This window comes from Gymnoscopelus braueri, assembly GCF_963280865.1.
Source record: "Gymnoscopelus braueri genome assembly, chromosome: 7".
In the NCBI taxonomy this organism is placed as follows: Eukaryota; Metazoa; Chordata; class Actinopteri; order Myctophiformes; family Myctophidae; genus Gymnoscopelus; species Gymnoscopelus braueri.
In genome coordinates this window covers 51525930-51552756 of record NC_137608.1, presented here as the reverse complement: position 1 = coordinate 51552756, position 26827 = coordinate 51525930, and the positions used below count along the sequence as shown (strand labels likewise).

At 42.0% G+C, this 26827-nt stretch overlaps 2 protein-coding genes across 3 annotated transcripts in view; both read right to left on the bottom strand.

Annotated features, from left to right (window-relative positions):
- LOC308087919 (H-2 class II histocompatibility antigen, E-S beta chain-like) overlaps positions 1 to 26827 on the bottom strand; it is a 662842-nt gene that overhangs the window by 353026 nt on the left and 282989 nt on the right. The window lies entirely within an intron of this gene.
- Positions 1 to 26827, bottom strand: part of trpm3 (transient receptor potential cation channel, subfamily M, member 3) — a gene marked incomplete at both ends in the record, with an annotated part of 344779 nt that overhangs the window by 136145 nt on the left and 181807 nt on the right. For both annotated transcript variants that reach the window (XM_080432157.1, XM_080432158.1), the window contains 3 exons: positions 1588 to 1712; positions 3752 to 3965; positions 10258 to 10456. In XM_080432157.1, coding sequence (XP_080288283.1) covers positions 1588 to 1712; positions 3752 to 3965; positions 10258 to 10456 — 538 coding nt within the window. The remainder of the gene's footprint in view (positions 1 to 1587; positions 1713 to 3751; positions 3966 to 10257; positions 10457 to 26827) is intronic.

Here is a 26827-nt window from a genome sequence, read left to right as displayed (position 1 = left end):
GGTTCTATAGGATATGATGGTATCATGGTACGCTCGGCTCGGAGATGAAAATTAATTCTCTGGATTTGACTGAGTCAGCATGGGGTCCGTGGTTTCCCACAGTTCAGCCCAGATGTCTAGTGTGTATATATTTAGTGCCAGAAATATGACGCTTGAACCATCTGTGGGTGTCATCGGCGTCAAACACATAAAGCACGTGGCAGCAGCACTTACACATCGGCTTACTCAGCAATTCACTTAATAAGCTGCCAACGGCAATGTATTGGTTCTTATCAATGATGAACTTCACGTGTCATTTTAAAACATGCACTCACATGAAGCCCGAGCTAACATATCGTTGTGCGGCAACACCGAACAATAGCTGATCTACAAAGTGGATCAGCTATTTCCTGATCAGCTATTTCCCGGCTATAATTGTTCAGCTATTTTTGGTAATTTTCAATGCCACCCTAAAATGTGGATAACCTCACAAGTCTGCTACTACAACATCACCAGTGAGTGTTTGACACAGAGATTAACCGCTGGGCTGAGCACGCCTTCTGCACTGCTTCTTCCACAAATACTCTGGATGTCATTCAGCCTTTAATTGGCTACGATGGACCCTTTAATGATCTGTGGGAACTCAATCCTTCTCCTGGAAGAAGGTTATGAGCCCCAGGGGGAACGGGCTGTGTGGGATCACCCTCTATGGAGGATACAGAACACACAATGCTCTGTACATCTTAGACTTAAACCACTTAAACCATACATGTTTGACCAGAGTCCCTCAGGCTCTGTAGGGTCTTTTCTGTTATTGTGGGGAAAGCCTTATCTGAAAATAGCAGATCGACAAGCTCACAAGCGCTTGTGAGCTTTGTCGATCTGCTGCAGAATTTTCTGCGAAACCTTCCCCCACAATACGGAGGCTGGGGTTAAAATAGTTAAGTCCTGGTCTGAAGACGTAATGCAAACTAGAAGTTATTCAGTACGGTATGGAGCCGTCAGAAGATCTCCCACATCCATGACTACCAACAGCAACACATACTACTGACACACATTCATAAACCACAGATCACTTGACCGCAGGCTATACTTAATGCTCTTCTGTATTTTACAGTGGAACCGTGAATACGAACGAATGATGCTGGTATCACTGATTGATACAAGCATGTATATAACCTCTAAATGTTTTTATTCTAACCCTAACACCTATAAACCTAACCTCTAAATGTCTTATTCTAACCCTAATACCTATAAACCTAACCTCTAAATGTCTTATTCTAACCCTAACACCTATACACCTAACCTCTAGAACTCTTATTCTAACCCTAACACCTATAAACCTAACCTCTAAAAGTCTTATTCTAACCCTAACACATATAAACCTAACCTCGAAATGTCTTATCCTGACCCGAACTCCAACCTGAATGTTTTCCTCATTGTAAAACTCTTTAAAATGTGTTTTAACCATAAAAAAAACAACCATTTCTCTTGAGAGGATCCAGGACAATTGTCCTCAGAGTGTCTATTTTTCAAATTCTACTATACTTGTGGGGACTTGTTGGTCCTCATAAGTATAGAAATACAAACACACACACAGGTACGTACATCTTTCCCAACGAGGTCCTCCTGGTTCTCCACGATGCCCCACGGTGCGATGCCGATGGTGCAGATCTTCCCCCGGGACTTGGACGCGTGGTCTTTGAGTGCGTCTCCCACGTGACGGATCACCCCTGTGTGTGTGTGCGTGTGCGTGTGCGTGTGCGTGTGTGTGTGTGTGTGTGTGTGTGTATGTCAGACAGACAGATAAAAGAACAGGTAAAGGTTGGTCAGGATCAATACCTTGTTTCATTTCAGATAACGTTGCTGTCGGGACAGAAACCTCTTATCTCCATATTCTAACTCGTGTTTTTTGTAAATTAACGCCCCATACTACAGCGTCACAAAAAAAGCATCAAAAGTAGCAGATCTACAAGCTCGAAACGCGGCGCGAAGCGACGCGTTTCGAGCTTGTAGATCTGCTGCTTTTGATGCTTTTGGATTAGAATCCTGAAAAGTAACGGTTTTGGACATATGAGGTTTCCACCCGACAGAGATGATAAGCAACACACATGGCTTTACGAGATAAACCCATCTCAGAAACGATGCATCCATCCTCACAAACACACCACTGACACACACACACACACACACACACACACACACACACACACACACACACACACGTGAGCATCAGACAGGGTGCATCATGTTCTCGTCGGTCTGACAGACAGGGTCACCTCATTCCACCTCTCCCCCCCTGACCCTCTCTCCACCTCCACTGTGTGATCGATCCATCAATCTGTCCATTCATTGTCCAGACCCTCCTTCTGCCACCTCTAACCATCCACTCACTAGAGCTCTGTCTGATGTGCCACGTCACTCCAGCCTCGCCAAGGCTGAATGAAGCGCCGTGGCGTCTTCAGCCAGGGGAATTAAACTGTGGCACACGGATCCTAAAAGCCCTGCTAGAGTCCGTGCCGCTACAACCTGAATATATACCTGATTAAAGTAGTTTAAAGCAGGACCCGCAAATTGATTTTTTTTTTTGGTCGCGGACCCACATCTAAAAAGATGTTATGCCAGGGACCCTCAATAGTTCCTTTTTATTTATGTCCGATCCACAAGCTTGTAGGTCGGTTATTTTCGAGCCGATGTATAAAACGTGGTTAAACTAACATACGCTGCTATCCCTGTGCTCTCAATAGTGGGGAGACACATTGTGAGTAGAAGGAGATTGTGCCATCCGAGCATTAGTAAGGACACATTATGAAGATAAGGTTGAAAATAGGTGAAGTGCTCCTTCAAGAGCGCTGGCACTAGCAGGGGTAAAACAATAATGCACATCAATACAGCAGCTATTCAATGTGGGTCAAACAAACAAACAAACATATTAATTAATGTTCACAAGAAATACATAACCAATTAAATCCTATATGTTGTGTTGACCTATAAGTCCCCCAGGATTCTATACAAGTCCCCATCCTTTTTTCCCTCTACATCAAATCTCTTCGCCCAAAAAATAGCCGATCTACAACATCACCAGCACGCGTTGTGATCTTGTTGATCGGCTATATTTTCGCTGGACTCTCGCCCCCCTGCACTGGGACGCTATTAGGCCTGACCTCGACTAAGTCGAATAGTCGACTGGTTAGTCGCGGGGGGTCCGAGTCGACTGCGTGTCTCTTAGTCGAATCTAGTCGAGATTTCTTTTATTTTTTATTTTTTATTTTTAAGGGCCAGAAATGTTTTTAATTGTTTTTTGGCCAAGTCTACACCTGCAACCACACGTAACTTCCACTTTATTCTTCTTATTCCTCGTCTTTGTATTGGTATTGTTTGTGTTGGAGCGCCTCAGTGCGGCTGCAGAGTTCATGTGCAACCTCTTCCAGAGAGAGATAGAGACACTAGAAACTCTGCTGGAGACACAAAACAAACTGTGTAGACTTGGCCCTTTGAAATAAAATGTATTTTGGCAAAAAAAAGAAAAAAAAAGAAAAGAGGTTTTTTTTTTTTTTTTTTTTTTGCATTAGTCGACTGCCAGTCGACTATTGGCAATTAGTCGGCAATTAGATTCGACTAAACAAATCCTTAGTCGGGGACAGGCCTAGACGCTATAAAGGCTTGTGTGGTGAAACGGTTTCGGGACAAGTTGACCAGCTTCCCTTCCCCTTCCCCTCGGTCCGCCTGCACGTCTTCCACCACACACACACACACACACACACACACACACCTGTGTTGACTCCTCCCGTGAAGATCCAGGCTCCGGTGGTCATGGCGGCCTTGATGAGCCCCTTGCCGAACACCTGCTTGAGTTTGGGCTGCAGCTCGAAGTTCTGCAGGCCTCCGTGGACCGAGATGAGAAGCTTGGGCAGTTCCAGCTGCCACTCCTTCGTCATCAGGGCCAGCAGCAGGTCCGGCTTGGTGTCGTAGGACACACGTACGTACTGAGAGACACCAAGAGGGTTTTCGTTAGACTAATGGTTCTCAAACTTTTACATTTCAAGGTCTCCCCTTGACTCAGTGACAGTGTACAAATGGAACCAAATGGATGTTAATTTTGACAGCAAATTTCAATTTAGTTTTAGTCATAGTGTTTTGAATACGTTTCCATTTAGTTCACAACGTCATATTTTAGTCATCTGAAAAGTTTTAGTTTTAGTCTAGCTTTAGTTGACTAAATATCTTAAGATTTTAGTCGACTAAATCTACAGCAGATTTTTGTCGACAAAAAGTGATTTTACACTTGGTTGCATGCTGAAAATAGCCGATCTACAAGCTCACAATGTGTCGCAGTGCGACAAAATTAACGCTGCCGTTAGGGTCCATTTGGTTCGACTGTGTACAACACACTCTCACTCACCAAAATGCATATTGTGACAAATGTGAGCGGGTACAGTGCTTTAGGCAGCAAGGGGGCATTTTTCATTTTTCATTTTATTACAGATTGTTGAGGTACAGAATATAAGCTTTCATATGATGTATCATTCATTGAAATTGGAACACATTTGAAGAAGATGTGATCATTTGAATCTTGTCATCTTTAATAGTCTAAACTGAGATAATCCCTTGTAAAGAATTTCCACTTTCTAGCACCTCTCAGCTCCAGGTAATGGGCGTGAACAATGGGTAATTTATTCAACCTAGCCACTCCTCTAACCACTCCCCCATTTTCGGATTTTTACTGTGGAAAGCAACTAAGTACATTTACTCAAGTACTGTACTTAAGTACATTTTTTTAGGTATTTTATACATAGGCTATTTGAAAATAGCCGCTCTACAAGCTCACAATGCGCATTGCAACGTGTTGTGAGCTTGTAGATCAGCTATTTTCAAACATTTGAGTACTTTTACTTTAGGTACTTTAAGTATATTTTGATGCCAATACTTTTGTACTTTTACTTTGCTTGAACGTAACATTTTGAGCACAGGCCTTTTACTTTCTATATTGTGGTGTTGCTACCACCAAGTGCTTCTTCCACCACTAAATTTGACCCACTGGTAGTCGACTATAGTCGAGGTTTACCTACTAATGATAAAGACACGCACAAGCTGGATTAACTCCAACCTGGTGTTTGCACTCTCCATTTACAACCCGTACATCTACAGAAACGTTCAGATTTCAAATATAAAGTCCTTACCTCATGACAACGGATGTTACCATTCACTTCGGGTGGGTCTAAGTACCCGTATCTTCCATATTGTTCAATAAAAAGCATTTTAATCCGATCGGCGGCCATTTTCTCATAGAGTTATAACGTATCAGGAGTGCAATACCCCCCCCAACCGATACGGCCGCGTAGTTGAAAAAAAAAACGGAGATGGCCATCAATCGGATCAAAATGCTTTTTATTGAACAATACGGAAGATACGGGTACTTATGAGGGCCCGTACATAATTATAACACCCGTGGTCATGAGATAAGAACTTTATATTTGAAATCTGAACGTTTATGTAGATGTACGAGTTGTAAATGGAGAAATGCAAACACCAGGTGTACGTTCTGCCATGATGACGCTTGGCGGCGAGCTAACAATGCTAAAGCTCCTAGCCTCGTTACTCCACTGTTGTTTTGGCCACATCTTCAGTGAAATACTTCCATACGAACGTCGAGCGGCCTGTTTAGCTGGGGCTGACCTCACCTAGCTGCTGTGTTCGCTACAATCTTATATTGTTTATATAACTAGATTCTGTCCCGAAAAAGACTAACGCAATACTGGCCGCTTCCTAGCCCTGGTCCAGAGCGTTAGTGAGATTATTTTTATTTACTCCACTGCGCCCTCTACAGATCTGGACAATTTGAACTTACCATTAACCAAATCTGTAGAGGGCACTGTGGAGTAAATAAAAATAATTTCCGTCTTGCGGACATTTTCTGCCCAAAAAGTGTATTTTACAGAGTAGCTGGGGTGCTGAGAGGCTTCCCACCTCCGAGAATAGACTTTCAACAACACAAAACAGCCTTTGTTTCAGTGAGTAGCGAAATGGTTTTGTTTATTTTCACTACTCTTGAGTCTTCCAGGGCGTTAGAGGGAACTCACTAACGCTCTGGACCAGGCAGGGTCCACCGTGGTGAAGTTAGTTTCAGCCTCAGGTTGAATATTCACCCAGTGGATATTACTCCAGTAAAGTAAAATACCTCAAAATTGTACTTAAGTACAGTACTTGAGTAAATGTACTTAGTAACTTTACACCACCACAGAGAGGAGCGAAACTGATGGGCGGGGATTAGGCTTGTAACCGGAGTACAATGCCTAGCTATGACCAATCGAAACCTCTCGGGTTAGCAACTCTCTACCAAACTCTCCGCCCACAGGACCCACAAACAGGCACACAGACTAGCAGAATAGGAGCCTACTTTACTATACAAATTTAACCATTTAATGACGTTAAAACGGATATCTGTTGGGATTGAAAGCTTGCTCGACATTCGAACTGTGTTAATATGGAAAAAAACGAAAATCAGCCAAAAAAAAAAAAAAGTTATTTTGCTTAGTTTCTACCGTTTCTCATCTCGCGAGTTGATGCCCGAAACACCAGGCCTGCTCACAAATGTGACCAAAAGTCAAACGTTTGACTGGAAGGGTACCCCCCACCCTTCCAGTCAAACGGTGCCGAGCCGGGCACGTCCGCATCCAGGAATGCGGAAGTGCCGTTCTCAAACCCAAGACGTAAAAGGCAGTGTTGCAATGCTGAATTGGAACGTGGTTGCACTGTATTTTAATGACGTGACGAGCACGTCGCTTAACACCTACACTACAGGTCACACAATGGACAATTGATATGCATCTAGGCTCATTCCTATGTAAATCCACCTGGTGTGAGTCGGGAGCCTTTGTAAACTTTGTTGAGGTGTGAATTTTAAGTTGTTTTAAATCTATGCGTGCTCCTGGTCAAATAGGTTCCTGCACGGCGTGCAAGGCCGTCCCGTGAGCATCGCACCCCTGGTGACGGGTCCGCAAAAAAAGAAGTCACCCGTTTCGTTTGCCGTCTAAGGAGTGAGAATGCGTTGGTCAGAGTTACAGACTCCGCCCCTAAAGGAACACAGAGAGCCCCTGGAATCCAGTTTGAGAAACCCCTTGCCTGACTTAGATGCTAGTTAAAGCAGTGATTCTCAACCTTTTCAAGGACCTCCGGTGTGATATGTATTAGACCACGCGTACGGAACCCCATTTGATAATACATATTTATCTCTACACATTACAGTAGCGAGTAGCATTTGATGTGAAATATAATGCCCAAAAGGAGTGTCGTAATGATCTGCCAGGATCTCTCCTTTACATCTTTTTCTCTGTCAGGTCAAGTGTTATCTGTAAAGCTAAGTATCTGGGACATGTTATAACATACCAACCGACGGATGATGATGATCTGTACAGGCAGCGCCGTATATTATATGCATAAGCTAACATGCTGGGGAGGAAATTCTACTCATGTTCAATTGATGTGAAGTTAAACCTCTTCAGAGCGTACTGTACTCCTCTGTATAGCGCCCCCCTGTGGGTTAAGTTCAGGGGGCCAAGCCTGTGTAAGCTTCAGGTTGCTTAATGATTGCATGCGTATACTATTGAGAAAACAAAAGGTGGTGCAAGTGAGTAGTTCTGCAACGTGGGAGTCAACACTTTTCCTGCCCTTTTGAGAAACCTGATGTACAAATGTAAGTGTCGACTGAATGAGTCTCAGAACTCTATTATTATGCTGCTGTCTAACCCAGTGGTGGAAAGTGACTAAGTACATTTATTAAGTACTGTACTTAAGTACAATTTTGAGGTATGTGTACTTTACTTGAGTATCTCGGATCCAAATATTGTACTTTTACTCCACTACATTTATTTGACAACTTTAGTTACCAGTTACGTTCTAGTTTTGATTATTATTACAAAACATACATTAACCACTTCAGCTCTGTATACATTTCGGCCATTTGAAAAGAGCAGATCTACAAGCGCACAATGCGTCGCCATGCAACGCATTTTGAGCTTGTAGATCGGCTATTTTCAAAAGATTTTTATACATTTTATACATTTGAAAACTTGTGAAATGGGACATTGTGCATAAGTACTGTCTACTTTTGGAACTTTAAGTACATTTTGATACCAATACTCTTTTGTACTTTTACTCAAGTAAATTTTGAATTCCGGACTTTTACTCGTAACAGAGTATTTCTACTGTACATTGCGGTTGATACTTTTACTTAAGTAAAACATTTGAGTACTTTTTCCACCACTGGTCTAACCCCAGCCTCAGTGTCACAAGATATCAGTCTGCTTTCTGGAAACACTGGTATGATTGTCTCTTGTAATAGCTGATGTTTTTATGGTAGGCATATAGGGGTGATTTTTTATGTATGCATAGTGTTTTCTTTCTTGTTGTTTGTATTTTTAAAGGACCCCTGAGTCTACACAAATAAAGTTGATTGATTAAAGGATTTTTGTTGTAAATGTCGTAGTTCTTGTGTAAATTAGTTAACAGAAAATACATTTTCAGGCGGGTTACAATTTCATCCAATCAGGGGAGAGAAAGCCACAAAGATGATTTATGTTGTGTTCCAGCTCTAATTTTGTCTTTTTTTGGTCCAATTAAATTGGAGTGCTGTTGACCTAGTCAACTACAGTAGGATTTCAGTTTGTACATGTGCTCAGCATGACACCTCGTACTAATTAACGTTCTCAGCATGTCACCGCACTCTAATTAACAAATCATACGGAAGCCAAAGCTTAGTTTTTATGTTATTCTGGCAATAGCCCAAAACGACAACACGATGTTGATTTAACGTCTAATTTTCTTTTGTGACATCAAAGACCAAACACGTGCTGAAATTGGCACACAAACGTGTAGACGCACAAGCGTGTACACGTGTAACACTACACTCATTTACGTACTTTATGAAATAAATAAATAAATGCAGAAACACACATGTTTTACCCATCATTTCCCGCTATACCAGCCGTTACACAAAAGTATCAAAAGTAGCACAAAGCTTGAAACGCAGCGCAAAGCGATGCATTGTGGGCTTGTACTTTTTTTATTGGAAGTAACAGTTTTGGACAGAGGCTCCACTCGACAGAGACGCAATACTCAAGTAAAGTACTCAAAAAATGTTCTTACGTAGTAAATGTAGCCACGTGTTTATGTACGGTATGTAAAAGCGCCTGGAGTTCAACCTGACCCAGAACTAGTCCGGATCAATAATAACAGTGGGTGTTGTTGGCAACCAGAGTTATTATATCCCAGTCAGTTACCATGACGACGGGCAGTCTTGTGAGTACAGCCATTACCATAGTAATAATATTCATAGATGGTTTGTTTACAGTAGCCGTGCTATGATAGATGGACCAGTGTTGATTTTGACAGCACATTTTGATCTAGTTTCAGTCATAGTCTTTTGAATAAAATTCCATTTAGTTTTAGTCATATTTTAGTCACCTGAAATGTTTTAGTCTTTGTCTAGTTTTAGTCGACTAAATATCATAAGATTATAGTCGACTAATTCTACAGTTGATTTAGTCGACTAAAATGTATGTTGGCGGTGCCTTGATGGCGTCGTAATGCCTGATTTTACACTTGGTTGCGTGCTGAAAATAGCCGATCTACAAGCTCACAACTAGGGGTGTTGGAAAAAATCGATTCGAATCGCGATTCTACTGTTGGACGATTCAGAATCGATTATAATTTTATTTTTTATCGATTTTCAAAACAAAAAAAAAATGTTTTTTTTTTTTTTTTTTAGGATCTTGGATTTACCTTTGTGTGTTTACATTATTATCAGTTGATAAAACCTTTACAATTATAAAAGCTACATAAATGTACTCTGTTCTCATGCCAGCAGATTGGAGTAGATCCTGAAATCTTATGTTTTGAATCAAGAATCGTTTTGAATCGAGAATCGTTTTGAATCGAGAATCCTTTGTTTTGAAAAAATCGATAAAAATCGGAATCGTGACCCCAAGAATCGGAATCGAATCGAATCGTGAGATAGCAGACGATTCACAGCCCTACTCACAACGCGTCGAAGCGCGACGCGTTGTGAGCTTACGATCTGCTATTTTCAGAGCCCAACACCCGAGCGCAACCAAACATAATACGACTTGTCTTGTAGTTCTACTGGATCACTTCTCCACTAGTCCCTCACTAACATTTTAGTCTAGTTATTTCTTGACAAAAATGTCAATATATTTAGTCTTAGTTTTAGTCATCGTAGCTTAGTTTTTCAAATAAAAGTCGTAGCACAGTAATACTCACCATGGCTTTGTTGGAGTGACCTCCGCCCTGGAACTCGATGGTGCCAAAGGCGTCGGTGGGGCTGAGCTGCGTGTGCTTGCAGACGGACCACTTCTCGTCGTTCTTGTTGGCCAGCCGCTCCGCCTTGTCGTTCTGGCTGGACGACGACATGCCCGGCGGCAGGCCCACATGCTGACCTATCAGGCGACCGCAGCAGCACCTGGAGTGGAGACACACAGACAGGAGGGTGAATGTCCCGTATGTAGAGTAGTCTATAGCAGTGCTTCTCAAACTCTTTCATGCCACGGACCACCAAATTGATATATATATATATGGCTGCGGACCCCTATCGGAAAATATGTTGTGCTTAGGACTCCCAGAAGGATAAGGATAAGGATAATTCCTTTTAACAGGTCGTTCATGAAAGTCCTTGCGGTCTTGTTTCCAATGAGAACCTGTGAGCAATTGGGGTTAAGAGTCTTGCTCAGGGACAAATTTCATATCATCGGCACATATGCTGGGATAGCCTGGAATCGAACCTGGGGCAACCAGGGCCAGCTGGTTCCCTAGGCGGGCTCACTAACCACTCAGCTATGGCCGCCCTCAAAAGGAAAGATTAGTGTTTCTTTAAGATAAATATATTCAAAGATTTGCACAAATCTTTTTTTTTTCCAAAAATAGCAGAGCTTGTATATCTGCTATTTTTGAATAGCCAAAGTATAAAAGGTTAAAGTGGTTAAAATGATTGTGATGCTATATTAACACATTTTGCTGGGGACCCCCTGGAACACCCCCCCCCAGAACCCCTGGGGGTCCCCGGACCCCACTTTGAGAACCAATGGCCTATAGGGGTCAGTCAGTTGCACCACAGACCTCCAGTTTTGACAACCCTCAATGTGGAATTTATTCTCCCGGATTTTGACAGTGTGTAAGGTATGCTGTTGTGTGGTGTATACACAAGAGAGGGTTCAGGTGACAGCCTGAGGGCCGAGAGCAGAGAGCAGAGAGCAGAGAGCAGAGAACAGAGAACAGAGAGTGAGAGAGCGAGAGAGAGAGAGAGAGACAGAGGGACAGAGAGAGAGGTGTGACAGGTGTCACAGTCAGATAAGTCTGGCTACAATGTGTGCCAACTTGACATCCAGCTTTCATCTTCTGGTATACGGAAGAATGGAAGAGAGGAAGGAGCAACGGAATACAAAGACTTATCTCACTCACTCACTCAAGGCCAAACCGCACCACTGCAACTAGTCGCAACTCCTTCCAACAAAACCGTTTTAAGGTCAACCGCACCAATGCAACTGCCATTGGGGATAGTGGTTGCAAGTAGTTGCAGTTGTACTTGCAAATCATTGGTGTGGAATGGCCTCCACACTCTCTCCCCCTCTCTCTCTCCCTCTCCCTCTCTCTCTCTTGCCTGCCTGTCATGCCTGACTTCCTCAGCCATGTTTGTAGGTGGAGTTAAAACCTAATACACAGGTGGAGCATACAATCGTTGTGTTGTTTCAACTGAAGTAAATAAAGGAGGCCTCGAGGGCACACGTCTGGAACCTCCCATTATGAGTTTTAAGAACTTGAACCCCAGAAAATAGCCAATCTACAAGCTCACACTGTGTCGCAAGAAAGAACGACTATTTTCAGCGAAGAGATCTGGTGCAGACAGAAAAAAAAACAGTTCAAATACAGTTGTAACTGCAGGTCCGTTTTACTAAGAATGGACAGTTTAAATGGTTCAAGATTCCACTGCCGCTTGAAAACCGCCCACGGATTAACACCCCTGGGGGTCCCTGGGCACTGAAACTCCAGAGCCCCGTCCCCGTGGGCGTGCACAGACATACATACATGCACGCACCACACATCCAAGCCATGATTAAACCCAATCTTAATCATTTGAGCGTGCAAACTGTGTATAAAATCCAGTCACACTGATATGTACCAGTATGTGCGCGCAGGCCGGCACCAAATGAAACCCATTATGTCAGGTCTCGCTAGGAGGCGCCTCACTAGCCAACACACAAGAGGAGGTTGAATGAACTGAAACCAGCGCACCCCGAAAAACATATGTTGGGAATGGATTGCATGAAACAATCACCTGTGCGTCCAGTCTCAATGTTGGTAAATAATTGGTCTATACAACACAGTCTATACAGTCCTGTACAGTTTCATAGACCAACAACAGCTAATTTCTTCACTCACAATATAAACAATGGCTTAAATCATTCCAAGCAATTATATGACTGCAAACAACAATGCAAATATAATAATGCAACACAGTAAAGGGTCTTACAACTAAAGTTACAGACAGTATCCACTGGCTGACGCCTGACGCTCATAAGAAATGTAGTTTCAATCATTTGACTGACCTTCATGAAATTGCAACTCCATCCTGTACTGGGGAGTGATTTGTGTGTCAGTGCAATGTCACTGGTGTTCACTTTATTCCATCAGTGGGTGGAGGCTACGCACAAAAATTATTGGACATATTATACATATACATATAATACATATAGTATTTATATAACAAAAGTCCATTAAATTCGATTTTTAATTACATCCTGTAAACACAAACATACTGTGTGATGACAAAGGTCAAGGGTCCCGCCCTCAAAAAAAAAATAATAATAATCATAATGACATGGCCTGACAAGCACTTACATAAATATTTTGAAAATAGCTTATCTACAAGCCTGTAGATCGGCTTTTTTCACAATGTTTGCCTCTTTCTTAGGTAATATTTGAAAAATGTTCCAATTTGGTATTAAAAAGATCTTAAAGGTGTAGTGAAATGAAAAATATGTTTTTCACACTTTTAGAGCATATCCGTGGTCATCATATGGGCATACCTAACAATAGATGCCAAAAAAAATAAAAAAAAAACCCATTTTTGTGTATTTTTATATCTAAAGTCCCTAAAAAGGCAATCTTAATTACTTCCTGAAAACGTGCTGCGTGATGACATAACGCAGCCTTCATGAATATAAATGAATCTTGATTACATGCACCTGTTTGATTCCCATAGCTTCACGTTCTTCAAACACAGCTGATTTTAATTACAGAGATACTCCGTTTTTAATCTCATTGAAGATGAGTGTATTACTCATTTTAAACTTCATCTGCACACTAAAATATGTATCTGAAAACATTATAGGTTAGAAATAAGCCAGGTAGTAGCAAACGTGCTTCACTGGCCGTCTCTCTCTCACTTGTAAACAAACACTAGCCGTGTTGCGCATGGCTGAAGTGATTGAGATCCAACGTCCCATAGCCTGAAGGGATGGGACCTTCTGATTGGTTTAGAGTCGGTTGAGCCGACGTTTCAGACTGAACCTTCAAAATAAAATGACCGAAAATGTCACTGCAGTGCGCCTTTAAAGGTCCTTAGATTGTAACTTTAGAAATGTGCCTAGCCTGTATACACTTATACTATACTGTAGGTTGGTTTATTTACTGTTGGGTGAGAAAACAAAGTTGTTTAAGCTAATCATCTGGGGACCCCCCCCTAAGATCATTTGGGGACCCCAACCAACCCCCAGTTTGGCAACCACTGACATAGATAAGACCTTTATGAATATAAATAATTCATGATTTCATTCACCTGTTTGATTCCCATAGCTGCACGTTCCTCCACTCCCACCTGATTTTAATTAGGGAGACACAATTGGTCTGCTACGTTCTTTATCCAACTCAAAATGACGGTCAGACGGCGCATTACTTGTTTTAAACTTAAACAGTACATTATAATATGTATCTGAACACATTGGAGGTGAGAAACAAGCAATGCAGTTGCAGTGCACAAAAGTGATGTAGCATTATTTGCTCCTCTCTGTCTCTCTCTCTCCCTCAGCTGCGTCACGTGTGAGTGCAGCGATCCCATAGCTGGGAGGGAACGGGACTGTCGGCTGACACTGTGATTGGTTAATATGACTGTGATCAAAACACACCCTTGTTTCTGAGCTAAACTTAGCCAAAACGTTAGCAATAAAGCCATTTCATGACGACTTTATTTCTGATTGGATAATCATATCATGATCAAGAGAATGGGTGATATTTTCGCGGAGCTAAAAAAAAAATTAAAAAACAAAAAAAACATGGACCCTCCATGAGAGAGAGAGAGAGATATGAGGGACTCCCTCATCTCTCTATCTCTCTCTCTCTCTCTCTCTCTCTCTCTCTCTCTCTCTCTCTCTCTCTCTCTCTCTCTCTCTCTCTCTCTCTCTCTCTCTCTCTCATTCAGTTACCTTCAACTCAGAGGGGATTTATTGTTGGCAAGGGAAATTAAGGGAAATTAATGTTTGCATTGCCAGAGTGTGTGTTGGGGGGGGGGGGTTATTTTTGCATACAGTTAAAGACACGGGCCAATAAGAGCAAAGAAACAGAGCTGACTGTAAACAGAGCCGCGTGACATTGCAAACAAATTACTATGTCACACAGTGCACATTGCAAACAAAATAGTAGCTACAATTGACTTAAAATGATAATAAGCCTTAAATGTCTTAATATATTATAATTGCTCTCTATAACCAAAATGTAAAATTAAAAACACCTTAAATGTTTTATTTATTTTAGAAAGTTCATATTTTACTCAAGAGGGACAATGCCCATCATTTGTCCATGTGTGGTCCAGCCCTATGGAATGCATGGAATGCATGTGCAAATAAAACATATTTAAAATATTGATTAGATGCAATTTGATTTGACGCAATTGGAGGAAGTATTACGTTGTTTTTTATATGCACATGCATTCCATACATTCCATAGGGCTAGACCACACATGGACGAATGACATCATCAACTTGCGACGGGTATTGTCCCACTTGTGGGAGTTATAGAGGGCAATTATTATTATTATTATTTGTTTTTGCCTCTGGGGGCACGACCTCCCTTTTTGTGTAAAACAGGAACCCGGGTTTGGCTTTCTTAGTCCACTTCCTCCCGGGTGCTTCTGTGTTTATTCCTACTAACGACGACATGACATGTTTACGGCAGTGCTGCTGGCAAATTCTTCAGAGATTACATATAGGCTCTGATGCCTTCAAAGGAGCGAATCCCCCGGTCAGATTACCAGACCTGGTGGATCCTTGCTTCGCATGTCACTCCCCGAACTAACTTCTCTATCTCTCTACACTGTGACTATGAATAAAGGCAAGAAAACCCTAAAAGAAATTTGTAAAAAAATAAACAGCTTTCAATCAATCTAGCTGTTGTGTTATTTGCTCGTTGCTGTACTGCACCTGGCAGATATGGATTTATTGTGTTATTAGTCACATATTCAAAGAATCGTTATTGATGTTTGTAATCTGTGGGAAACAGGGACGCGCAGAGGGATTTGGAGGGGCAGGTGCTGGACTTTAAAAATGGCACGAACAATTACCATGCTTCTAGGCCCGAAAAGCTTAATGTCCTTAAAGTCACTCATCCAACAAGCTTTGAACTGAGTAGATTGGACCTTCCGTTCCAGAGATAATGGCCAAAACATCTTGAAAACGTCCACTTTCGCCGGTTTTCGATCGACAATCTTTGTTTGAGTTTTGGCCACTGTCTTCTGTTTTTCTTTAATAACACGGGCTAGGAAGTTCGGTAAAGATACCCGAGTAAAGTTCACTTTGAGCTGCATCCAGCACATCCGCTGCCATTTCCGCCGGCCTTACCTCCTAGGCTGGAGAGGGCACTTTTTACCGACGGGTAAAAGGGCAGGGGCTCAAGCCCCGTTTCATGTCTATGTGTGCACTGGGAAATATGTGTCTCTCATCTCGGGTGCAGTAAGTAGTAGTAGCACAGTCTGTCCAAAATGTAAATGCTCTTTTAGAATTTGCATAAGTAGCCGGTATCTTCCTAATTCTGCTCTGCATACGTTAGAGGGGATTTGCAGTAACTCTGTGTGCAGAGTTTGGTGTTTGTCCCATTTTGTAAAAACATTCTTTAGTTGGTAAGTGGACCCCAGAGCTCACAAGCATGAGTCCAATATTTTGAGCGAGACGTTAATTGGGATGTCCAGCTATGTTCATTTTAATCCTATATTTAAATTGGCTTGATGCACAAATGGTTCCCAAACTGTGGGGCGGGGGGGGGGGGGGGGGATCTCATTTCTTGAGTTGCAATTTAACAACTTTTAGAACTTTTTAATACCAAATTGTCCAAATTGTAAAATATGATGTAAGAAAGAGGCAGACATTGTGAAAATAGCCAATCTACAAGCTCACAGCGAGGCGTTGTGAGCTTGTAGTTCGGCTATGTTCACAATATTTATCTGTTGAACCGAGTCAAACTAAATGTAATGCCTCCACTCCTACAATTATCTCCATATATGGGCATAAGAGGGACAAGGACTGACAGATACAGAGATCTCCATAATTTCGGGCATATCACCATGCCCATATATGGCCATATCATTATGCCCATATATGGGCATATCAACCTCTATAGGAGCATAAAAAGCCCTTCTTGCCTCGTCTCTCACGTCATTCACAGTTTGGCTGAAGCTAGCTGTGCTGTGGATATTTATAGGGTCATGGTAGGAATAGTTATTTGTGTTAATGTTAATCTATGCCCTATTGTAGGACAATCGTGTCTAGATTAAGAATGTAGATCTGCTATTTCTGCTATTTTTTTCAAATGTTTGAAAATGGATGAACATTTTTCAACATAGAAATGATTATGACAATTATGAGATAAAATAATTGTGATTATCTCAAATAATTGCGATTAGACATCGTTGACAGGCCTAGTAGCCCTTGTTTGGTGGAGACTTGTGTGTTTACTACTTGCTGCCGACTGTTATGTTGACAATGTTTTAAGCTGTATCCCAGTCAGTGTTGCCAGATTCTGTGAGAGAAACAAGCACCCAGGTCTAGGAAAACCAGCCCAAATGAAGCAACTATGGGCCACATGAGCACTTTAACATATACATCAGCTATTTGAAAACGCAAGATTGTATTTGAAAATAGCCGATCTACAAGCTCACAGCTTGTAGATCGGCTATTTTCAAATACAATCTTGCGGGGAAATTATAATAAGCAGCTCTGATCCCAGTCTAACCCCCCCGGATTTTGGGCCAATCTTAACAGCACAAATATTGTTGTCTTGAGTTCATTGATTTTAAGATGTCAGATGTTTCTTCCAACACAACTTTCCAACAGTACAGCAGATGGTACATTGTGCCAAATTGAATTCGAGGCCTTGAAAAAACAAAAAAACAAACAGGATAATCATTTGCTTTTGTTTTTGTTCCATTTGTTGTCAATTAGGGTGTTGAGGGTCACATTGTGGTCTGTTGTACACAGTAATTTGATTTAAAAATATAGTAGGCCTATATATATTCTTTCTGATGTGTCAGCCAGTAGTCTGTTTGTACAAATAATGTGGTAAAAAAAGCCAATTTGGCATTTTGCTCAGGACATAATTTTTCAGTGATTGATGATAATACAGAGGATTTTCACCAGGTTGCTGTTGGCACAGATCCCTAGCTAGTAATTGGGGTGAAATTGGTCTCAACTTTTGTGGAGCGGCGTTATCAGTTCTTGGTTCAAAATATTGAGGTCAGTGAACTTTCATCATTTCAAGAGAGATTATTAGATGTACGAGTACAAGTCCTGTGAAAAATTCCACTCCATAACTCCAGAACACACAAATAAAAACCAATAAAAACATAACATAGATAAACAGTAATCTAGCCCTGAAACAACTAATAAAAGATCCATCCATCTTCAACCGCTTATCCGAAACCGGGTCGCGGGAGCAACAGAGAGCTCCAGACTTCCCTTTCCCGAGCAATATTAGCCACTTCCTCCTGGGGAATCCCGAGGGGTTCCAAAGGTGTGATATTTTTATACAACTAGATTCTGACAAGTTTAATTTTTGTCTAGTTTTAGTCGACTAAATATCATAAGGTTATTAGTCGACTAAATCTACAGTTGATTTAGCCGACTAAAATGTATTTTGGACTTGATGGCGTCGTAATGGCCAATTTTACACTCGGATGCAAGCTGAAAATAGCAGATCTACAAGCTCACGACGCGTTGTGAGCTTGTGGATCTGCTATTTTCAGATTTTGCACCCGAGTGCAACCAAACATTCTACTGGATCTCTTCTCCACTAAAGTCCCTCACTAACATGTTAGTCTAGTTTTCATTTGTTGACAAAATTGTCAATATATTTAGTCTTAGTTTTAGTCACCATGGCTTAGTTTTTATTTAGTTTTCGTCAGTGAAAAAAGGTAGTCGACAGACATTTTTCGTCATAGTTTTAGTCGACGAAATCAACACTGGTGCAGTGAGGACCTCCCTAGTAGTCCATGAGCCAGACAAGATTTCATTATCGAAAGAATGGGCAAAACCAAACCTATATTAAATTGTTCATAGGGTCAATACGAGTAAATGAATATATGATAACCTCTCCACAGGAGTAGCTTTTTCATGGTTATCACATATTTTGTAATTTTCCCCATACGTACATGACAGGTGAAAAAATTACAAAATATAAAAAAGAGTTATCATAATGAAACTTCCTGAGTTGATTACTTACATGAAGACAATGATTTATCGTATTACAAGTTTTCTGAAATTGTATATTTAAATATGCAAATTAGGCATTTAGTCCATGAGCCAGAGCCCCAAAATTGAGCCAGATATTGTTCCCTCGTTAAAAACCTTTGACTCCAACATCTTAACAAAATGAAATAAGAATGTTGACTCTGGCTTTGTCCAATGTTCCAATGTTGATTCTGGAAAGTTATGCAAATGTGGGCATATTTTCCTAATGCCTAATTTGCATATTTAAACATACAATTTCAGAAAACTTGTAATACGATAAATCATTGTCTTCATGTAAGTAATCAACTCAGGAAGTTTCATTATGATTATTTCATAAATTTTCATAAATTTTGTAATTTTTTCACCTGTCATGTACGTATGGGGAAAATTACAAAATGTGTGATAACCATGAAAAAGCTGCTCCTGTGGAGAGGTTATCATATATTTATTTACTCGTATTGACCCTATGAACAATTTAATATAGGTTTGGTTTTGCCCACTCTTTCGATAATCATTGCTCAATTTTGGGGCTCTGGCTCATGGACTATAGGGAGATCACAGCCTGTACATTGTGGGAATGTGGAGAAGGCTTTCCCCCAATCACTCTCTTGACAGACTGGGCCACCACCACCTCTTCTCACTGAGTTCTCCTGTCATGTGTGCCGGTGTGGATATATCATGATGTGACTTCGGGGACCCCCAAGTGGTCCTAGATGTCAGCAGCTCCTCAATCCATGTGCCATCATGGCTGTTATTCTGCTGTTTGAGCTTCCGTGCTTTGGGAACAGTTTATTTTTCTGCAGTGATGGAAAGTAACTGGAACTACATGGACTCAAGTACTGTACTTAAAGGTATAGTTCACCCCCAAAATGACTTTGTAGATTTTGATTAGAATTACAATACATACATTAACCACTTCAGCCCTATTATGTAAGCCCTATTATTTGGCTGTATAAAGGCATGTATGCAAATGTGTGAAAACATTTTTGCATACATTTTGAAAACTTTTAAATGGGACACATCAGCACAATTACTTTTGGTACTTCAAGTATATTTTGATGCCAATACTTTTGTACTTTTACTCAGGTCCATTTTGAATACCAGACTTTCACTTCTAACAGAGTATTTCTCTCTCTCTCTCTCTCTCTCTCTCTCTCTCTCTCTCTCTCTCTCTCTGCAACAGAAACACAAAAAAAGAGAAGAGCAGATTTAATCCTGGAGAGAAACCCCCCCCCCCCCCATTTTATTCTTTCTCCCTGCAGCTACCAGCTATACCTCCTCCTTCCAGTTATGCTAATTCTGTTTACCCAAGTAAACAGCATTTCCCGTGGGGCGTTCTTGTGCACGTGCGTGCGTGCGTGCGTGCGTGCGTGCGTGCGTGCGTGCGTGCGTGCGTGCGTGCGTGCGTGCGTGCGTGCGTGTATGCGTGCGTGTCTCAGTACATTTATACGTGTAGTAGAATTGGAAAAATAGACATTGTCGGGACCAGTTTTCTGGTCCCTCACAAGATAATTGGTTGTTTTATGGTTAAAATAGTTAGGCTTACACTTAGAAAATGATTCAGGTTGGGGGTCATAGGTTTTGGATTAGACATTTAGATTTTAGGTTTAGGGTTTAGAGTGAGAAACGTTACTATTGTATACTTAGTTGTGAAGTGATGTCAGGCACCAACAAAGCACTGTGAGCTGAAAATGAGAGCAAATCTTTGTATATATGCATTATTTAACCCATTCAATCCGGGAACGAATCTGTGTCATTTTAGATTTGGGATACAACCATTATTCTATGCTTTGGGCTATTCAGAAATAGCAGATCTACAAGCTCATAACGCGGCACTGAGTGTCGAATACGGAATATAGAAGAATATATTAAAACAAAATAAAAAATAAAAGTTGTGTCCCAATTTTCAAGAATGGGTGTTATACATATTTTTTTAAACAGTGATCAGCGAGGAGAAAAACAACAACCGAGAAAATCGAGTTTTAAACAGGATCCCAGACAGGAAGCGGATACGATCGAAAAAACCGGAACCCGAATAATTCCGTTTCCGGTCCTCAAACCGGAAACGGAAATGGATCAAAAAAATTCGGAAAGTGCACCTGGGGAAATTTCAATGGGAATCGGCGGTTCGCGTAGATCTACGCGGTTGGCACGCTGCGGCTTTAAATAGGTTCGCGTAGATCTACGCGATTGGCATTCAATGTGTTAAAAGACTTAGGGGGGTCTCATAGACTCTGAGAAAAAAAAATGGGCAGCAGCGGTAATCCGTTCCATGGTGTTTTTTTTTGTGACAAAAGCAACAGAAAGCAAAGAAAAAGCCTTTTTTCTCCTTTTCTTGTTCACACGGAAGTGGACGTGCTGTTTTTATTTTCTCAATCTCGTGGTTTGCTGCTTCTGTGCCTCTGGAGGGAGTCAGATTGTGAACCGCGGGTTGGCAGCCCCGTCTTTGGCAGTCTTGGGGAAAAAAATGTCAAACCTGTCAATGGCAGTCAAAGAGTTAAGTACAGTACTTGAGTAAATGTACTTAAGTTACTTTAAACCACTTCCTATCGTATATTACATTTAGCTTAATGGGTTAAGGGTACGCTCGTCGTGGAAACTCTTGTCAGCCTCTTCCTCACAGTGGACACGCCTGTGTTTCCTCAAAGCCTCTATATACCGGAAACTCATGTTACAATGCTTACAGTGGTAAGGTTTTTCACCAGTGTGGATACGCTGGTGTTTCTGCAGGGTATCTAACCGACTGAAACTCTTGTCACACTCTTTACAATGGAAAGGTTTCTCTCCAGTGTGAATACGCTGGTGCACCTTCAGCTTACTCTTGTCACTGAAGCTCTTGTCACACAGTTTACAATGAAAAGGTTTCTCTCCAGTGTGAATACGCTGGTGTACCCTCAGATTACTCTTGTCACTGAAGCTCTTGTCACACAGTTTACAATGTAAAGGTTTCTCTCCAGTGTGAATACGCTGGTGTACCCTCAGATTACTCTTGTCACTGAAGCTCTTGTCACACAGTTTACAATGGAAAGGTTTCTCTCCAGTGTGAATACGCTGGTGTACCTTCAGCTTACTCTTGTCACTGAAGCTCTTGTCACACAGTTTACAATGGAAAGGTTTCTCTCCAGTGTGAATACGCTGGTGTACCTTCAGATTATGTTCACCAGTGTGGACAAGCTGGTGTCTCCTTAGATGCGTACGGAAACTCTTGCCACACTGCTTACAGAGGAAAGGTTTTTCACCAGTGTGGACACGGTGGTGTCTCTGTAGATGACGAAACACACTGAAACTCTTGTCACAGTGTTTACAGAGGTAAGGTTTTTCACCAGTGTGGATACGCTGGTGGCTCCGTAGCTGATCTACGAAACGGAAACCCTTGCCACACTGTTGACAGAGGAAAGGTTTTTCTCCAGTGTGAATCCGCTGGTGCGTCTGTAGCCTATACGACGAGCTGAAACCCCTGCCACACTGTTGACAGAGGAAAGGTTTTTCTCCAGTGTGAACACGCTGGTGACTCTGTAGGCCACCCAACATACTGAAACTCTTTCCACACTGTTGACAGTGGTAAGGTTTTTCTCCAGTGTGAACACGCTGGTGTATCTTCAGAGCGTCTGACCGACTGAATCTCTTGTCACACGTTTTACATATGTGGTGGTCTTTCCCGTGTAAGTCATCGGATGTATCTTTACTTCTCGCGGCTGAGTTTACGTCTCGGTATGATCTTGGTTGGCCCGTGGGGTCTCCTTGTTCCTGGCTGGCCACAGAGCTGGACGTTTGAACCTCCGCTGGTTCATTGTCAAAGCTGCTGTTTTCCATGGACTTTCCTTTCCTCCATTTCCATGTGGACGAAAACATATGTCTTCTTCTCTTCTCTTCTCTTGGAGATATTCTTTCTTTTCTCTCTCTTCTCTCCCTCTCTCTCTTTAGTTATCTATAAGACCCTGTCTTTCTCAGCTGAACTGTCTTAGTAAAGTATGCCTGAGGACACTACACCTCTTGTTTGTACTCAGACTAATGCCATGTCTAAAGACAGCTTCACATCTTATATAGGCAGACCAGAGCTCTGGTGTGATGTCAAACGCAACACAAACCGTTGCCAAGCATTCCTGCCTACAATGATTCATGCAGACATCGTTGCAATCTGTGCATTGATTCCCAACTATTTTAATTTCAAGGACTCCCTTTTGTTTGATAATTATGCAAAAGGCCACAGTCATAGTTCACGCAATCTGGGAGCCCAGAGGGGTGTGGTGCCTGGTGTTGAGTCGTTTTGATAGGCAGTCGTCCAGGACCGCCGATCCAACCGATTTGCCCATATATACATACTATTCAGGATTTTACTTATACTGGAGGCGGACATCACGTAGACATGTTGGGAGCTATTAGATTGGCTATTTTCAGAGAAGATTTTGTTAAAGAGGGGGGGTTCCTTGGCGGGGATAGTTTATACCTTTATTTCATTTATATTTATTTATTTCTTATCTCTGGGACTCAAATCTACACTGTAGAATCCTCTGTGTTAATTTAACTCAGAGTGTACAAATGGATTTGGTTGCATCTGAACAAAATCCATTTGCCTACTTATAGGGGCCACACCATGAATTTCATTTTTTTTTTTGGGGGGGGGGGATTTTTTGGGCTCCCCAGTGTCTCTTGTACTCCAAAAAATATTTTTTTTAAACATTCAGTCATTCATTCTCATTTCAGAGATTTTCAGAATGGGCGTATCTGAACAGGCCATTTCAGAATGGCAATGCAAGTGACATCACTGCCTTGTTGCCATTGCATTGATGCTGGCCAGACATAATTGCTCAGTAGCCCCCCCCTGCCCAAAAGGACGTTTTGGTATTGCAGCTGAAAGTGCTGTATAAGCCAGAGACAATTGACTTGGGATGAGTATATCTGAGTGATGATTTAGGCTCAAACCTTTTGAAAAAGGTTTGAGGGACATACACCATATGATATTAAATATCAAATATTTTTTTTAAATTCATGGTGTAGATCCTTTAAATCCCTGTGAAAACGAGGCAAGGAGCGGTGCAGCCCCTCAGCTGAGAAGCCCCTGACTGCAGCCCGCAGATCGGGGCGGGGCTTCTCCTAGGAGGAGTGGGCGGGGTTATGGAGGAGGAGTGGGTGAGTTTTGAGAGGAGTGGGTGGGGTTACTCCCTGGCGTGACTCCATGATTGGCCAGTAGCCACTTTGAGTGACAGTTGGGGCAAACGCTCTCACCAAAACATTATTTACTATTCTGTCCATATCGGTACATAACTCGAACGGCGCTGAGTCGACTAGCAGACCATCGGCCGGTCGACGCGGGCACTCGCGCCTGGAGGCGCTCGGGCGCGTCTCCTCGGCCTCAAGGTCTGCTGAGTCGGCGCGCCTCCGTCATGGTCCAAAATGATCAGAACTGTGAACAGTCAAGCAGTGGAGCCCCGCTCCCTCCTCACGGAGCCCCGCCCCCTCCTCCCTAAACCCCGCCCCCTCCTCCCTACTGCGCGCTGCAGTGAGGGGTACATGCCTCAGCTGGCAGAGATGGGGGGATATAGCAAACATGTAATTATGTGTATTATTTGTGTTAGTCAATAGCTGTATTCATTACTTGTATAAGACTTATGTTTATGTGCTGGATTGGTGTTATTGTGTTTTTGCCAAGTTATAGGTATACAATTCTATTGGTTTTACACTATCAATCAATGGAATTTTCTGTGCCTGAACCTGTTATTTATCTCCTGTGCATCAGCCTGCACATATAGTGGCGATGTGAGGCGAGATGTGACATCATGCTGACTTGCTCAAAGTATTGCAAAGGTAATATTTAGTCCCCCACAGCGATGGGCAAAGTATATACTCAAGTATTTACAAATGAAGTACAAATTACAGAGTACATTCTTTGTTTAATATCATTGGGGATAAGGTGGGGACTGGATACCCCCCAAGGGTCCTTGGGGTGGTTCCAGGGGGTCCTCAGCTAAATTATTGATAGTTCAAATGGACCCTCATAGGTCCGTAACTTTGAGAGTGGAACCGGTTCCATTTGTTGTTCCGTTTGTGTTTGTTGTTACGTTTGTAAACTCTGGATGTGTTAATTATTCACAGAACATCTGTGATAGGAGGTACTCTATGTACTGGATAACACCAATGGACACTTTTCCTTCGTCTGTGTTCTAACAGTAAAACAACAATGAAGTTCCAAAAAAAAGTTTTGCTGTGAAAAAACAACAACAAAAGTAGTCACATTGTGCTACAGATGCCTGTAATAATGAATTGCATGTTTATAGTGCTTTTCCAAGTGCTCTAAGCGCTTTACAGTGCTTTTCATTCATTCATAAAGGGGCGGGGGGACATTGGGAGGTGAAGCGGCGAACAGTCGTCCTCACTTTTCCCACATTCACACACCAATGGTGGCAAGCTAGTGCCGACCGACTCATTGGAGGCAATGTAGGGTTCAGTGTCTTACCCAAGGACACCTCGACACCAACTCTGGGGGAGCCCGGGATCGAACTGGGAATCTCGTGGTTCCCATTCGGCCGCTCTACCGGCCACTCTACCCCTGAGCCACTGCCGCCCTGTAGTCCTGATCGTCTGGACAAATGTAATCGATTGGTTTTGACCCAATTTTTTTTGCCAACCTGGCTGCAACTCCATGTTGAATATATACGCGCATTCATGATCGGGAACACGCACGCACGTTCAACACGGAGGCACGTTCAAGATTATGTTGAGCCGTCTGCTCCAGTCTAAAAGCAGGCAGAACTAAATATACATGAATGGATTCAATGTTGTTCTTGAAGACATGATTCTACGGTGGCTCATTGCTGCAATGTGTTATATTTGTTTCTGCTTGGGTATGTCGTTATAACGACATCTTATGTGGTAAAAACGTCTTTATTATGTGGTAAAAACAACATCTTATTTGGTAAAATCGACATCTTATGTGGTAAAAACAACATCTTATATGGTAAAAAAATCACACCCACTGTGAAGTGAGCGTGTCATCACAGTGATGGAAGCTCACAAGTGCGTGGTACTATTTATAGGTTATTCATTTCATCATGCGTCTCGCTAGCCAATCAAAGCAAAGGGTCTGAATAAAGTCAGCCAATCACTGTACGGCGAAAAGGGTGTGAATAGAGTCAGCCAATCACAGTACAGGGAAGGACGGAAAGGGTGTGAAGGACGGAAAGGGTGTGAATAGAGTCGGCCAATCACAGTACAGGGAAGGACGAATTCCCAACCCCACTTATAGGAGCGGCTACACCGCTCAAAAATACATCTTTGTGTGGTATAAAATACATCTTTGTGTGGTATAAAAATACATCTTTGTGTGGTAAAGAATACATCTTTGTGTGTTATAAAAATACATCTTTGTGTGGTATCAAAATACATCTTTGTGTGTTATAAAAATACATCTTGTAGCGCCCAGGATCACTTAGGAAATTGGCACCGGGTGAAAAAAATGGGTTACAAAAATCGCGGGATAAAAAATTTAGAAAAATAAAATAAAAAAATACATCTTTGTGTGGTATCAAAATACATCTTTGTGTGGTATCAAAATACATCTTTGTGTGGTATCAAAATACATCTTTGTGTGGTAAAAAAATACATCTATCTCATGAGGCCCCCTGACTGTTTGAGGCCACATGTTGGATTTGTTTAAGGGCCTCCAATGGAATGGAAAGCTGTTTATTTATATATTTTTAAAAATAATGATTTAGGAGAACTCATGAGGCCCCATGTTGTTTTGTCTCGGGCAGCGGTTCTCAAACTATGGGTCGCGACCCAAAGTGGGGTCACAGTTAAGGTGCCGTTGGGGTCACGCATCGGCAACCAAAAAAAGATTCTTAACTAGAAAATGTGCTCCTCAGAGCACAGGTCTCCTCCGCCAGGCGAGGTGGTAACAGAAAGTACTGTTCCTGATTAATCCTGTCTTACCTATTTATATTACATATTGTGATGTCACGTGAAGCTTGACCAATGTTAGCTGTGAGTGGACGGACGGACACACACACGGACGGACAGAGGGTAAAACATACTCTCCACTATGCCTTCGGCCTGGCGGAGACAACAAG